The sequence below is a fragment of the Manis pentadactyla genome, chromosome 10, assembly GCF_030020395.1.
Source record: "Manis pentadactyla isolate mManPen7 chromosome 10, mManPen7.hap1, whole genome shotgun sequence".
In the NCBI taxonomy this organism is placed as follows: Eukaryota; Metazoa; Chordata; class Mammalia; order Pholidota; family Manidae; genus Manis; species Manis pentadactyla.
Window position 1 is genome coordinate 7992190 of NC_080028.1, and position 16131 is coordinate 8008320.

Consider the following 16131-nt stretch of genomic DNA (forward strand, 5'->3'; position numbering starts at 1 on the left):
GCATACCTTTTACTTTTACTGTTTCTTTCCAATCCTGATTGGTCCAGTTGTTTGATATATCCAGTTCTTGATACTGCCCCTTGAATGCTATTCATGTATTTCTACAGTCTTACAGGGGTAGAAGTGTATAACTTACACTCCTTTGCTTTGATTTCCCAAGTAGCCAGTTATTCAAATAGCAATTGACCACCTTTGTTTGAAACAGATGGAAAACTTGATTATTTTCATGGGGATTGGAGAACCGAGTGTTCCCCACTTTCTTTTTATTCCAATCTTTTCTGACAAGCAACTTAGTTGATTCACCATCCATCAGCTTTAAAGACATCTGTTCATCTATATATAGGCTGCTCACACAGACCAATTTAGAAACATGATACATTAAATTTGTGGAATTAAATAACAGTGAAGGTATACCGACTCATGCTTGTACACAAATAGGTATTTTTGTTTAGTTTTATTGACTTGGAGAGCGGAGAGAAATTGGTGATTTGCAACATATAGAGAGAGTTCATCATAGTCCTACTTTAAAAAATCTCTTTGGTCTAGCATTGTCTGTGAAAATAATCATTCGAACTAGTGTCAGATATTTCTTGGTGAGGGGAGGGTGGATGTGCATTAAATGTATGGCCTCTGAAATATATCCCTGATTTGGTACCTTCCTCAGTGAATACAGAATTATATGGCTCTTGTGGTATTTAGTGAAAGTGAGTTATTAAATGATTTCTTCCAAAATAAATAAATCCCTAGGGTCTGGAAACATAAAGTCATTTTATTTAGAGTACTTAGAATTAAGAGGAATTAAGAGGGGCTAAGGAAAGGGGAAATTCATATAAATATGCATTTCTTTGTAGCTGAAAGTCTCATACGAAGGATTATTGTATTTACACACAGACAAACATAAACTGTAAAATAAAATGAAGTATAGGTTGACTTCCATAACTCTGATTTTACAGCTTAGGTCTTTTTTTTTTTCCCTCCTTACAAATATTATCAGAGTTAGCAGGAGAGGATTATGCAATGTATAAAACAACGCATACCTACAGTCAAGTTGTAGTGATACCCAAGATAATGCAGGGTAGATTCTAGTATTTGAATGGGGAACTTGGTCAGATTTCAGATAAGCATGGAGTTTGGTGTGAGTTAACTGCTGAGAGGGACAAGATGGAACTTCAGAGGGACAAGATGAGCTTTAAGATGGAAAAGGTTTATTAAATAAAGTTTCTTTGAACTAGAGCTGTTTTTAATAAAGAGCTCAAATAGGCCTTTACTATGCTTTCCATAAAAAAAACTTGAATCATAGGCTTAAATTTTTGCTTTCATGAAGCAAGAAGTTTTTCAGTCAAGAAGTATACATAATGTCCCTTATGGTTTTCTCTGTACATGGTTTATTTAGGAGGGTTGTGGACTAACATTCCAAAATCTTTCTTGGATAATAGCCCTGGTTTTCATTAGCTTTTGTTTCTTTTGAAGTATTCAGACTTACTGAATTGCATTTAGATTTCTCTATTCTTTGAAATCAAATTAATTTGTTATATTTAATCATTTTCTAATAGCTCATCTTCCACTGGGCCTTAGAAACACTGTAAAAGATTACAAATATATGCCCTTTTTATGCCCTTACTTTATCCTGCCTGGCCCTCCTCTTTCTTCCCTCCATAGACATATGGCATAGTATGAAGTGCCTATGCTGTAGAGTCTCAGAGACCTGGGTATGAATCCTAGTTCTAGCACTTTTGAGTGTTGAGACCTAAAGCAAAATTTTAGTGATCTAATCTTTAGTTTCCTTTTCTGTGAAACTGGAGATAATAATTGTACCATCCTCACGGCACTTTTTTTTCTTCTTCTTTATTTTATTGAAAGAATATCAGTCACTTAACATGGGGCCTGGTATATAGGAACTCTTAATAATTCCTAACTACTATTATTTGTGTTTTATTACTATAAATTATTATTTCTGCTGATCAGTGGTTGTAATTTATTCTGGAATCAAGTTCCTAGATTCACTTAAATGTATTTTACTGAAGTTGATCACACAAATTTCTTTGACCCTGGCCTGAACCATTCATTTTCCTCAGCCCCTTTGTCTTACCAGAGAAAGAACCCAGGTGATCACATTCTATACCTGTTATTTCAACAGCACAGGCTTCCAGAAGACCCCAAAGAAGCAGAGAAGTAAGGAGCCCAGGTTCTAGAATCAGAATGCTTGGGTTCAAATTCTGTTAATCTTTTAATACTGCGATAACCTTAGGTAAATAATCTCTCTGCACCTCTTTCCCCTTAAGTGTAAAGTAGGATTAATAATGCCCGTATTATTCCATAGGGTATTATAAAGATTAAATGAGTTAGAACATGAGAGTACAGAGAGCAGTATCTGGCACAAAGCACATGTTCTACAAAACTACAAATGTTAGCCACTCTTGCTGTTTTTATCTGTTTTATTGTGCAGGGCTTTGTTTTTAATTGTAAATCTGTAAAAAATAAAAGCAATAGTAATAACCCTCTGATTAGATTTTTCTGTATCATCTTGAGATAAAATTCAATTCAAAAAACACTTACTAAATGTGTACTGTGTATTTAGTGCTATGTTGGGCATATATTAATAAGATATATTTCCTGCCCTCCAGGAGTTTAAACTGGTAGGAGAGAGAAAATATACTGGGCAAAATATTACTATACTTTTTATAACAGATGAAAGGTAGTTCACAAGAGAAGGAGAGCAATTCTGAATGTTGGGGAGTGAGTTGGGAAGGTCAGGTGAAGAAGCAGGCATTTCCAGGTGACATGAGTAAAGAATTTGGCAGGTAGATGGTACTTGAGGAAGAGTAATTGGACAACTTAGCAGTCCTGGGCTTCCACTCCCTCCCTGCTCCAACTCCTCTCCTCTCACCGGGGCGGCCCAGAGCCCTGCGGGGAGGAGCAGGTGCACCAGGTGTGCTCTGCTGCGAGAACGGCGACCCTTAGAGCCCTGTCCTGGCTTCCTCTGTCTGTGGGCACCGGCAGGGCCTCTGAGTCTGGTCTGGGCAGCTGTGGAGGAGGCTCTGAGGAGTTGCTGTGGGCATGGCCGCTCTCAGGCTGCTCCTCTGCTGTGGTGGGCCACGCTAGAGGGGGAATGGACTTAGAATGGAGGAGACACAGTGCAAGTAAGGACACTGGCCAATGAGCTTGTTGCTGCAACATGGGAAACATGGTGTGGTAAACTGACAGAGAGGAGTGTGGGGGCAGTGGAGGAGTTAGAGGTGGCTCCATATGTTTAATATTAGCACTGCAGGGGATAGTGATGCCATTAAACAGATAAAAAGGATGGGAGCAGGTTACATTTTGGGGAGACAGACAAGTTCTACTTTGGACCTGCTGAATTTGAGATGTACTCAGGATCATTGTTGGAGGCCTTTGTAAAAACTGCTCTGTAATGGAGAAGGTAGATGTTAGGGTAATATGATTCCTAATAGATGCAGTTCCTCATATGTGACTTGAGGGACTTTATAATGGAAAACATTATGTAACGGTTTCCTTGATCCATGGGATCCTCCTAACCCCCCTTCTCCATTAGCCTCTGAATGCAGGCTGTGCCATCAGTATTCTGCATGGTGTGCAGTGGCAATACCCTTTAGGTTTCATTGGCATTGGAAATAGAGATAATTGACTTTTACCTTAAAAAAAATCCCTGTTAGAGGAGGAGCCAAGATGGCGGCGTGAGTAGGGCAGTGGAAATCTCCTCCCAAAACCATATATATATTTGAAAATACAACAAATACAACTATTCCTAAAAGAGAGACCAGAGGATACAGTACAACAGCCAAGCTACATCTACATCTGCGAGATCTCAGTGCCTCATGAAGGGGGTAAGATACAAGCCATGACCCGGCGGGACCCAAGTGTCTGCCCCCCACCCCCATCTCCCTGGTGGGAGGAGAGGAGTCAGAGCAGGGAGGGAGTGGAAGCCCAGAACTGCTAAATACCCAGCCCTAGTCATCCGCACCGGGAGTGCAGACACACATCGCATGGGTGCTGGATATTAGGGAAACGGAACAGTAAAACCTGCGAGCGGGTCCCCACAGCCGGCGCCCCTGGGACAAAAGAAAAGTGAGAGCTTTTTGAAAGTCTTAAAGGGACATGGGCCTCACAACTGGACTGCACTGTCCTGGCACGCTCAGCCCAGCAGCTGGGAATCCTGGGGAAATTCAGGTGCTCCAGCCCCCTGGGAGGCAGTGCAGCTCTGAAGTCCCTCACGGCGATAAACAGCCTCCCGTCCATTCCCCCTCTGGCATGGCCCGCCACAGCAGGGGAGTAGCCTGAGAGCGGCCATGCCCACAGCAACTCCCCAGAGCCTTCTCCGCAGCTGCCCGGACCAGACTCAGAGGCCCCACCGGTGCCCACAGACAGAGGAAGCCAGGACAGGGCTCCAAGGGTCGCCGTTCTCGCAGGAGAGCACACCTGGTGCACCTGCTCCTCCCTGCAGGGCTCCGGGCCGCCCCGACAGCTGCCCCGCCCACTGCGGCTCAGGAAGTAAAACCGGATGCTGCTCTGAGGACCTGCAAGGCCACCAGAAAGCAGGAAGGGACTTTGTTCTCCCAGCTGACACATGTGCCAACTGCCCACGACTACCTCTATCACCATGAAAAGGCAGAAGAATTTGATCCAGACCAGAATCACACAGATGGGTTAACTCCTGAGAGGGAGCCTGGGGAGATAGATTTAACCAATCTTCCTGAAAAAGAATTCAAAATAAAGGTCATAACCATGCTGATGGACCTGCAGAGAAATATGCAAGAGTTAAAGGATCGAGTTAGGAGGGAAAATACAGAAATAAAACAACCTCTGGAAGGACTTAAGAGCAGACTTTAAGAGGGGCAAGAGGCCATTAATGGAATAGAAATCAAAGAACAGGAATACAGAGAATCTGAGGCAGAGAGAGATAAAAGGAACTCCAGGAATGAAAGAATACTAAGAGAACCGTGTGACCAATCCAAACGGAACAGTATTCGCATATAGGGGTACCAGAAGAAGAAGAGAGAGAAAAAGGGTAGAAGGTGTCTTTGAAAAAATAATTGCTGAAAACCTCCACAAACTAGGGGAGGAAATAGTCTGTCAGACCACAGAACTCCCAACAGAAGGGAGCCAAGGAGGACAACACCAAGACACATAATAATTAAAATGGCAAAGATCAAGGACAAGGACAGAGTATTAAAGGCAGCCAGAGAGAGGAAAAGGGTCACCTACAAAGGAAAACCCATCAGGCTATCATCAGACTTCTCAACAGAAACCTTACAGGCCAGAAGAGAATGGCATGATATATTTAATGCAATGAAACAGAAGGGCCTTGAGCCAAGAATACTGTATCCAGCATGATTATCATTTAAATATAAAGGAGGGATTAAACAATTCCCAGACAAGCAAAAGTTGAGGGAATTTGCCCCCCACACACCACCTCTACAGGATATTTTAAAGGGACTGCTGTAGATGGAAGCACTCCTAAGGCTAAATAGATGTCACCAGAGAAAATCACAACAAAGAAAGCAGACCAACCAATACTAACTAAAGGCAAAAAATAAAATCAACTACTCACAAAAGCAGTCAAAGGAAACACAAAAGAGCACAGAATAAAACACCTAACATATAAAGAATGGAGGAAGAGGAATAAGAAGGGAGAGAAATAAAGAATCACCAAACTGTTTATAATAGCTTAATAAGCGAGTTAAGTTAGATGATTAGATAGTAAAGAAGCTACCCTTGAACCTTTGGTAACCATGAATCTAAAGTCTGCAATGGCAATAAGTACATATCTTTCAATAATCACCCTAAATGTAAATGGACTGAATGCACCAATCAAAAGACACAGAGTAACTGAATGGATAAAAAAGCAAGACCCATCTATATGCTGCTTACAAGAGACCCACCTCAAACCCAAAGACATATACAGACTAAAAGTCAAGGGATGAAAAAAGATATTTCATGCAAACAAGAGGGAGAAAAAAACAGGTGTTGCAGTACTAGTATCAGACAAAATAGACTTCAAAACAAAGTCACAAGAGACAAAGAAGGACATTACATACTGATAAAGGGGTCACTCCAACAAGAGGATATAACCATTATAAATATATATGCACCCAATACAGGAGCATATGTGAAACAAATACTAACAGAATTAAAGGAGGAAATAGAATGCAATGCATTCATTTTGGGAGACATCAACACACCACTCACTCCAAAGGACAGATCCACAAGACAGAAAATAAGTAAGGACACAGAGGCACTGAACAACACACTAGAACAGATGGACCTAATAGACATCTATAGAACTCTACACCCAAAAGCAACAGGATACACATTCTTCTCAAGTGCACATGGAACATTCTCCAGAATAGACCACATACTAGGCCACAAAAAGAGCCTCAGTAAATTCCAAAAGATTGAAATCCTACCAACCAACTTTTCAGACCACAAAAGTATAAAACTAGAAATAAATTGTACAAAGAAAGCAAAAAGGCTCACAAGGATGTTTTATTGCCCTTGCCTAGCTTGGATTAACACATAGTCTACAGGCACACACCTGATCATCTACATTTGCTCTCTTACAACACTAAGCTATGTTTTCTACCTTTATCTTGTATCTACCTACCACTTCAGCATTTTATTAAAAATAATAATAATAAAGAGAGAAATGTGGTATCCACATATAAATCAAGTATAAAAATCAAATGAGTATTCATATTTGAACTGACTGTTTATAGTTCATAATGCATGAGCAAAACCGAAAGTTTCTGTGATGACTGCCCTTGTATGGTTCACCATGTAACTTATTCACTATGTAAGAATTTGTTCTCCATGTAAGAACTTGTTCGTTATGCTTCAGAAGATTGGAGACTGACGAAAATTAGGCTTGGGGTGGAGTAATGATTGTGCATTGAGCATTGACTCCCCTATACAGAATTTTATTGTTGTTAACATCCATTTGATCAATAAATATGAGAGATGCCCTCACCAAAAAAAAAAAAAAAGTACACGCTTCCAATTGTAAAATAAATAAGTAACTGGGATGTAATGCATCCCATATAATAGCATAATAATATAGCATAATAGCATAAGGAATATAGTCTAAATATTGTAACAACTTGGTATGGTGATAGCTGGTACCTAGAATTATCATGTATATAAATGTTGAATCACTGTGTTGTACACCTGAAACTAATGTAATGTAATACTGTGTGTCAACTACCCTTCAATAAAAAATAATTATCTACAAAAAAAAAAAAAAAGGCTCACAAACACATGGAGGCTAAACAACATGCTCCTAAATAATCAATGGATCAATGACCAAATTAAAATGGAGATCCAGCAATATATGGAGACAAATGACAACAACAACACAAAGCCCCAACTACTGTGGGACGCAGCGAAAGCAGTCTTAAGAGGAAAGTATATAGCAATCCAGGCATATTTAAAGAAGGAAGAACAATCCCAAATGAATACTCTAGTGTCACAATTATCGAAATTGGAAAAAGAAGAACAAATGAGGCCTAAGGTCAGCAGAAGGAGGGACATAATAAAGATCAGAGAAGAAATAAATAAAATTGAGAAGAATAAAACAATAGCAAAAATCAATGAAACCAAGAGCTGGTTCTTCAAGAGAATAAACAAAATAGATAAGCCTCTAGCCAGACTTATTAAGAGGAAAAGAGAATCAACACACATCAACAGAATCAGAAACGAGAAAGGAAAAATCACGACGGACCCCACAGAAATACAAAGAATTATTAGAGAGTACTATGAAAACCTATATGTTAACAAGCTGGAAAACGTAGGAGAAATGGACAACTTCCTAGAAAAATACAACCTTCCAAGACTGACCCAGAAAGACACAGAAAATCTAAACAGACCAATTACCAGCAATGAAATTGAAGCGGTAATCAAGAAACTACCCAAGAAAAAAAACCCCAGGCCAGATGGATTTACCTCGGAATTTTATCAGACATACAGGGAAGACATAATACCCATTCTCCTTAAAGTTTTCCAAAAAATAGAAGAGGAGGGAATACTCCCAAACTCATTCTATGAAGCCAACATCACCCTAATACCAAAACCAGGCAAAGACCCCACCAAAAAAGAAAATTACAGACCAATATCCCTGATGAACGTAGATGCAAAAATACTCAACAAAATATTAGCAAACCGAATTCAAAAATACATCAAAAGGATCATACACCATGACCAAGTGGGATTCATCCCAGGAATGCAAGGATGGTACAGCATTCAAAAATCCATCAACATCATCCACCACATCAACAAAAAGAAAGACAAAAACCACATGATCATCTCCATAGATGCTGAAAAAGCATTCGACAAAATTCAACATCCATTCATGATAAAAACTCTCAACAAAATGGGAATAGAGGGCAAGTACCTCAACATAATAAAGGCCATATATGATAAACCCACAGCCAACATCATACTGAACAGCGAGATGCTGAAAGCTTTTCCTCTGAGATCGGGAACAAGATAGGGATGCCCGCTCTCCCCACCGTTATTCAACATAGTACTGGAGGTCCTAGCCACCGAATTAGACAAAACAAAGAAATACAAGGAATCCAGATTGGTAAAGAAGAAGTCAAACTGTCACTATTTGCAGATAACATGATATTGTACATTAAAAACCCTAAAGACTCCACTTCAAAACTACTAGAACTAGTATCGGAATTCAGCAAAGTTGCAGGATACAAAATTAACATACAGAAATCTTTGGCTTTCCTATACACTAACAATGAAAACAATTCCATTCACAATAGCATCAAAAAGAATAAAATACCTAGGAATAAACCTAACCAAGGAAGTAAAAGACCTATACCCTGAGAAGTATAAGACACTCTTAAGAGAAATTAAAGAGGACACTAACAAATGGAAACTCATCCCATGCTGCTGGCTAGGAAGAATTAATATTGTCAAAATGGCCATCCTGCCCAAAACAATATACAGATTCGATGTAATCCCTATCAAATTACCAACAGCATTCTTCAATGAACTGGAACAAATAGTTCAAAAATTCATATGTAAACACCAAAGACCCCGAATAGCTAAAGCAATCCTGAGAAGGAAGAATATAGTGAGGGGGAATCTCACTCCCCAACTTCAAGCTCTACTACAAAGCCACAGTAATCAAGACAATTTGGTACTGGCACAAGAACAGAACCACAGACCAATGGAACAGAATAGATACTCCAAACATTAACCAAAACATATATGGTCAACTAATATTCAATAAAGGAGCCATGGACATACAATGGGGAAATGACAGTCTCTTCAACAGATGGTGCTGGCAAAACTGGACAGCTACATGTAAGAGAATGAAACTGGATCACTGTCTAACCCCATACACAAAAGTAAATTCAAAATGGATCAAAGACTTGAATGTAAGTCATGAAATCATAAAACTCTTAGAAAAAAACATAGGCAAAAATCTCTTGGATATAAACATGAGCGACTTCTTCATGAACATATCACCCTGGGCAAGGGAAACAAAAGCAAAAATGAACAAGTGGGACAATATCATGCTGAAAAGCTTCTGTACAGCAAAGGACACCACCAATAGAAGAAAAGGGCAGCCTACAGTATGGGAGAATATATTCATAAATGACAGATCTGATAAAGGGTTAACACCAAAATATATAAAGAGCTCACGCACCTCTACAAACAAAAAGCAAATAACCCAATTAAAAAATGTGCAGAGGAGCTTAACAGACACTTGTCCAAAGAAGAAATTCAGATGGCCAATCGAAACATGAAAAGGTGCTCCACATCACTAATCATCAGAGAAATGCAAATTAAAACCACAATGAGATATCACCTCACACCAGTAAGGATGGCCACCATCCAAAAGACAAACAACAGCAAATGTTGGCGAGATTGTGGAGAAACGGGAACCCTCCTACACTGCTGGTAGGAATGTAAATTAGTTCAACCATTGTGGAAAGCAGTATGGAGGTTCCTCAAAAAGCTCAAAATAGAAATACTATTTGACCCAGGAATTCCACTTCTAAGAATTTACCCTAAGAATGCAGCAGCCTAGTTTGAAAAAGACAGATGCACCCCTATGTTTATCGTAGCACTATTTACAATAGCCAAGAAATGGAAGCAACCTAAGTGTCCATCAGTAGATGAATGGATAAAGAAGAAGTGGTACATATACACAATGGAATATTATTCAGCCATAAGAAGAAAATAAATCCTACCATTTGCAACAACATGGATGGAGCTAGAGGGTATTATGCTCAGTGAAATAAGCCAGGCGGAGAAAGCCAAGTACCAAATGATTTCAGTCATCTGTGGAGTATAAGAACAAAGAAAAAACTGAAGGAACAAAACAACAGCAGAAATATGAAACCAGAGAATGGACTAACAGTTACCAAAGGGAAAGGGACTGGGGAGAATGGCTGGGAAGGGTGGGATAAGGGTGGGGGAAGAAAGGGAGCATAACGATTAGCATGTATAATGTGTGTGGGGGCACAGGGGAGGGCTGTGCAACACAGAGAAGACGTAGTGATTCTACAGCATCTTACTATGCTGATGGACAGTGACTGTAATGGTCTTTGTGGGGAGTACTTGGTGTTGGGGGGAGTCTAGTAAACATAATGTTCCTCATGTAATTGTAGATTAATGATACTAAAATAAAAAAATGTTAATGTAAGCACATAAGAAAAACAATCCCTAATGATTGTGCATTGAGCATTGACTCCCCTATACAAAATTTTATTGTTGTTAACCATTTAGTCAATAAATATGAGAGATGCCCTCACAAAAAAAAAAGAAAAAAGTTGTCACTATTTGCAGATGACATGATATTGTACATAAAAAACCCTAAAGACTCCACCCCAAAACTACTAGAACTGATATCGGAATACAGCAAAGTTGCAGGATACAAAATTAACACACAGAAATCTGTAGCTTTCCTATACACTAACAATGAACCAATAGAAAGAGAAATCAGGAAAACAATTCCATTCACAATTGCATCAAAAAGAATAAAATACCTAGGAATAAATCTAACCAAAGAAGTGAATGACCTATAGTCTGAAAACTACACGTCACTCTTAAGAGAAATTAAAGGGGACACTAACAAATGGAAACTCATCCCATGCTCATGGCTAGGAAGAATTAATATCGTCAAAATGGCCATCCTGCCCAAAGCAATATACAGATTTGATGCAATCCTTATCAAATTACCAGCAACATTCTTCAATGAACTGGAACAAATAATTCAAAAATTCATATGGAAACACCAAAGACCCTGAATAGCCAAAGCAATCCTGAGAAAGATGAATAAAGTAGGGGGGATCTCACTCCCCAGTTTCAAGCTCTACTATAAAGCCATAGTAACCAAGACAATTTGGTACTGGCACAAGAACAGAGCCACAGACCATTGGAACAGACTAGAGACTCCAGAGATTAACCCAAACATATATGGTCAATTAATATTTGATAAAGGAGCCATGGACATACAATGGCGAAATGACAGTCTCTTCAACAGATGGTGCTGGCAAAACTGGACAGCTACATGTAGGAGAATGAAACTGGACCATTGTCTAACCCCATATACAAAAGTAAATTCAAAATGGATCAAAGACCTGAATGTAAGCCATGAAACCATTAAACTCGTGGAAAAAAACATAGGCAAAAACCTCTTAGACATAAACATGAGTGACCTCTTCTTGAACATATCTCCCCGGGCAAGGAAAACAACAGCAAAAATGAACAAGTGGGACTATATTAAGCTGAAAAGCTTCTGTACAGCAAAAGACACCATCAATAGAACAAAAAGGAACCCTACAGTATGGGAGAATATATTTGAAAATGACAGATCCGATAAAGGCTTGACGTCCAGAATATATAAAGAGCTCACACGCCTCAACAAACAAAAAACAAATAACCCAATTAAAAAATGGGCAGAGGAACTGAACAGACGGTTCTCCAAAAAAGAAATACAAATGGCCAACAGACACTCCACATCGCTAATTATCAGAGAATTGCAAATTAAAATTACAATGAGGTATCACCTCACACCAGTAAGGATGGCTGCCATCCAAAAGACAAACAACAGCAAATGTTGGCAAGGCTGTGGAGAAAGGGGAACCCTCCTACACTGCTGGTGGGAATGTAAACTAGTTCAACCATTGTGGAAAGCAGTATGGAGGTTCATCAAAATGCTCAAAACAGACTTACCATTTGACCCAGGAATTCCACTCCTAGGAATTTACCCTAAGGATGCAGCAATCAAGTTTGAGAAAGACCAATACACCCCTATGTTTATCGCAGCACTATTTACAATAGCCAAGAATTGGAAACAACCTAAATGTCCATCGGTAGATGAATGGATAAAGAAGATGTGGTACATATACACAATGGAATACTACTCAGCCATAAGAAGAGGGTAAATCCTACCATTTGCAGCAACATGGATGGAGCTGGAGGGTATTATGCTGAGTGAAATAAGCCAAGCGGAGAAAGAGAAATACCAAATGATTTCACTCATCTGTGGAGTGTAAGAACAAAGGAAAAACTGAAGGAACAAAACAGCAGCAGAATCACAGAACCCAAGAATGGACTAACAGGTACCAAAGGGAAAGGGACTGGGGGGGATGGATGGGTAGGGAGGGTTGGGGGGGGGAGGAAGAAGGGGGTATTAAGATCAGCACGCATGGGGGGGTGGGAGAAAGGGGAGGGCTGTACAATACAGGGAAGACAAGTAGTGATTCTACAACATTTAGCTATGCTGATGGACAGTGACTGTAAAGCGGTTTATAGGGGGGACCTGGTATAGGGGAGAGCCTAGTAAACATAATATTCTTCATGTAAGTGTAGATTAAAGATAACAAAAAAAAAAAAAGAAAGAAAGAAAAGGGGGATTACTCCATGGTAGGATAAAACTAACTGTAAATCAACGATTAATGCATGCTTTAAATATCCTTAACTTTGATCACTTAAAGGGTGTCACATGATCGGCTATGGAGGTACACTTTTCTGATAATGTTCTTTTCTCTTAAAAAAAAAAGTATTTCCTGTGTGGTGACCTCCAGTGAGTTCTACACAATGGTATAAAGGGCAGATCAAAGTGTGGGCAAAGGGTCTGTTTGTGTTTATACAGAGGATCAATGCCTTATTTGGCTACCCAGAAAATGAACTAAGATATGATATGAAGAAGAACTTCCAACATCAGCACTCTCTGGAAGAGTCATACCAGAAGATGATCATCAAAAAACCTCAACAAAGATCCAGGCGATGCTGCAGTTGTAGCTGCATTCATCCCACCGGTTCCTGGACTTGCCATTGGAATGAAGAAGGAGATATCTAAGCTGGCCTGTGCATACAGTAAAACAACAAATTTGACTGGATCTATACTGTCGGAACTCAACCAAGAATTAGGAGAAGTGCAAGTTGCAGCGCTCCAAAATCTTGTGACTATAGACTATCTACTGTTAAAAGAACATATGGGATGTGAACAATTCCCAGGAATGGGCTGTTTTAATTTTTCTGATTTCTCTCAGACTGTTCATGTACAGTTGGACAATATCCATCATATCATAAACAAATTTTCACAAATGCCTAGGATGCCTAACTGGTTTTCTTGGCCTCACTGGAGATGGCTGGTAATTATAGATCTGCTTTGGTTATGTAACTGTATTCCTATTATGTTAATGTGTGTGCGCAATTTAATTAGTAGTTTAAAATCTATACATGCTTAAATTACTCTACAAGAAGATAAGTCAAAGAAATAATCAATCTCCCCATGTTTTCTTCCGTCTGCTACCTCTATAGCTTTTCTTCTTCCTTCCTAATTACAACCCTTAAATAGAATTCGTGCCTCATATCGAATTTACCGAGTATCATAATTCTTACAAGTGGTAACGATACCTCAAGACAAATGCTGGGCATAAAAGCCACAGGGCATAAATCTGCATAGAAGTAAAAAGCTAACCTTTTCAAACAATAAGGCTTCTCTCTCACTTACCAACTTTACATTTCCCTATATGGCCCCAGAAGATGACTGGTTAGCCAGAGACGGGTAAGATTCCTCAAGGGAGGAACAACCTAAGACAGGCACAGTCGCAGGGGGGCCATCAGGTGAGAAATTGGGGATCAACAGAGGTGAGGCTGAGAACCTCTCCCCACCTGTTTTGAGAGAAATCTGCATCCGTGGATGTTTTATTGCCCTGGTCTAGCTTGGATTAACACATAGTCTACAGGCACACACCTGATCATCTACATTTGCTCTCTTACAACACTAAACTAAGTTTTCTACCTTTATCTTACACCTACCTACCACTTCAGTATTTCATTAAAAAAAAATAATAATAATAATGGGAGAAATGTGGTATCCACATATAAATCAAGTATAAAAATCAAACGAGTATTCATATTTGACCTGATTGTTTATAGTTTATAATGCGTGATCAAAACCGAAAGTTTCTGTGATGACTGCCCTTGCACTGTTCACCATGTAAGAACTTACTCAGTATGTAAGAATTTGTTCACCATGTAAGAACTTGTTCATTATACTTTAGAAGATTGGAGACTGTTGAGAATTCGGCTTGGGGTTGATTAATGATTGTGCATTGAGTCCCCTATACAGAATTTTATTGTTGTTAACAACCATTTGATCAATAAATATAAGATATGCCCTCTCAAAAAAAAAAAAGAAAAAAAAAAGTACACACTTCCAATTGTAAAATAAATAAGTAACTGGGATGTAATGTATAGCATAAGGAACATAGTCAAAATTTTGTAACAACTTGGTATGGTGATAGCTGGTACCTAGTATTATCATGTATATAGATGATGAATCACTGTGTTGTACACCTGAAACTAATGTAATACTGTGTGTCAACTACCCTTCAATAAAAAATAATTATCTAAAAAAAAAAAGAAAAGCAATCCCTACTAACAGATATTTCATTAAGTGATGTTATCAGAGTGGAAATAGGAGGAACAACCTGTTGCCTTCCCCTAGCCCGGATGTGCTTTGAATCATCTAGCTTGGTTGGTTCACCTCAACAGAAAAAGTCTCTAAGTGAAGAGTAAGAGGAAGTAAAGAGTTATATTAATGGTAAAATATATTCTAGTCTGGAGAAATGCATTGCTTGGTGAAAATAGGTTTAATTTTTACATAAAAAAGATTTCACAAATAACCAATACTTCCTGACTATGTGAATAATTATATACTTACAATGGTAAATATTTGGTACCCAGAAGAAAGCAAAGAACATCTAGAAAGCCTTCCCTGCTGGCTAGTGGTCCTCACTGTATTTTCTTCAGGTTCAGAATTTTTGTTATTTTAGTCTAGGAGGAGGACATAGTGTTGTAGGAGGTTTTGAGCAAGAGGCAAGACTCTGGTACTTTGTGGATTGTTATCACCCTGCAAGACGCTTCGCAACTTCCTCTCGCCGCCCACAGCAGAATACGGAAACCCTGCTGTATCAGGCCACTTCTGCAATTACAGACAGTCACAATTGAAGGGGATCCTTCTTTCACACCCTCTGTTTTGAGACTTTCTTTGCATTTGAAAATGTGCTTTTTGTGCTGGAATGCCCCACCGAGCTTTCACCTCTCCCCTCTCTTTGCTGCCCTGCAGTGCTGCAGTTGAAGCTCCAGCAGCGCCGGACACGGGAAGAACTGGTGAGCCAAGGGATCATGCCTCGTAAGTACCACCCGCTCAGCATTTGATAGAGCTGCTTTTCTGACATGATTGTGTGTGCCCCGCATGCCATGGGAAACATCTAACAGAAAACAAGGGTGGCAGATTTCATTTTTCACTCTTCCTCCTCATGCTTTTCCATGTTCAGAGACTCTCAATCACTGGTAGTTAAGATAAGTGACTTAATTGATCAAGTTCAGTGAAACAAACAGCATTCAGTTTAACAATGCCATTGAATCATTCTTAGCCCTTGAATTACACCTTTAAAAGGGTTTGTATGCCCTGTTACACTTTCCTTTATAGTACGAGCAGATCTTGATGGGGGCACTGCAAGGAAGAACCCACTTCTTGTGTATATTTTGCCTTAGTGTTCAGGTTTTTGGGAAGAGAAAACCCTTTCCCACCTAGTATTTTGAATCAACTACAGTTTTATTTAGAAGGAGCCCCTCAGA

The 16131-nt window shown here is 39.3% G+C and overlaps 1 protein-coding gene across 5 annotated transcripts in view; it reads left to right on the top strand.

Moving 5' to 3' along the window:
• MRTFA (myocardin related transcription factor A) overlaps positions 1–16131 on the top strand; it is a 103178-nt gene that overhangs the window by 51921 nt on the left and 35126 nt on the right. For all 5 annotated transcript variants that reach the window (XM_057486344.1, XM_057486343.1, XM_036931502.2 and 2 more), the window contains exon 2: positions 15617–15682. In XM_057486344.1, the coding sequence (XP_057342327.1) occupies positions 15617–15682 (66 nt within the window). The remainder of the gene's footprint in view (positions 1–15616; positions 15683–16131) is intronic.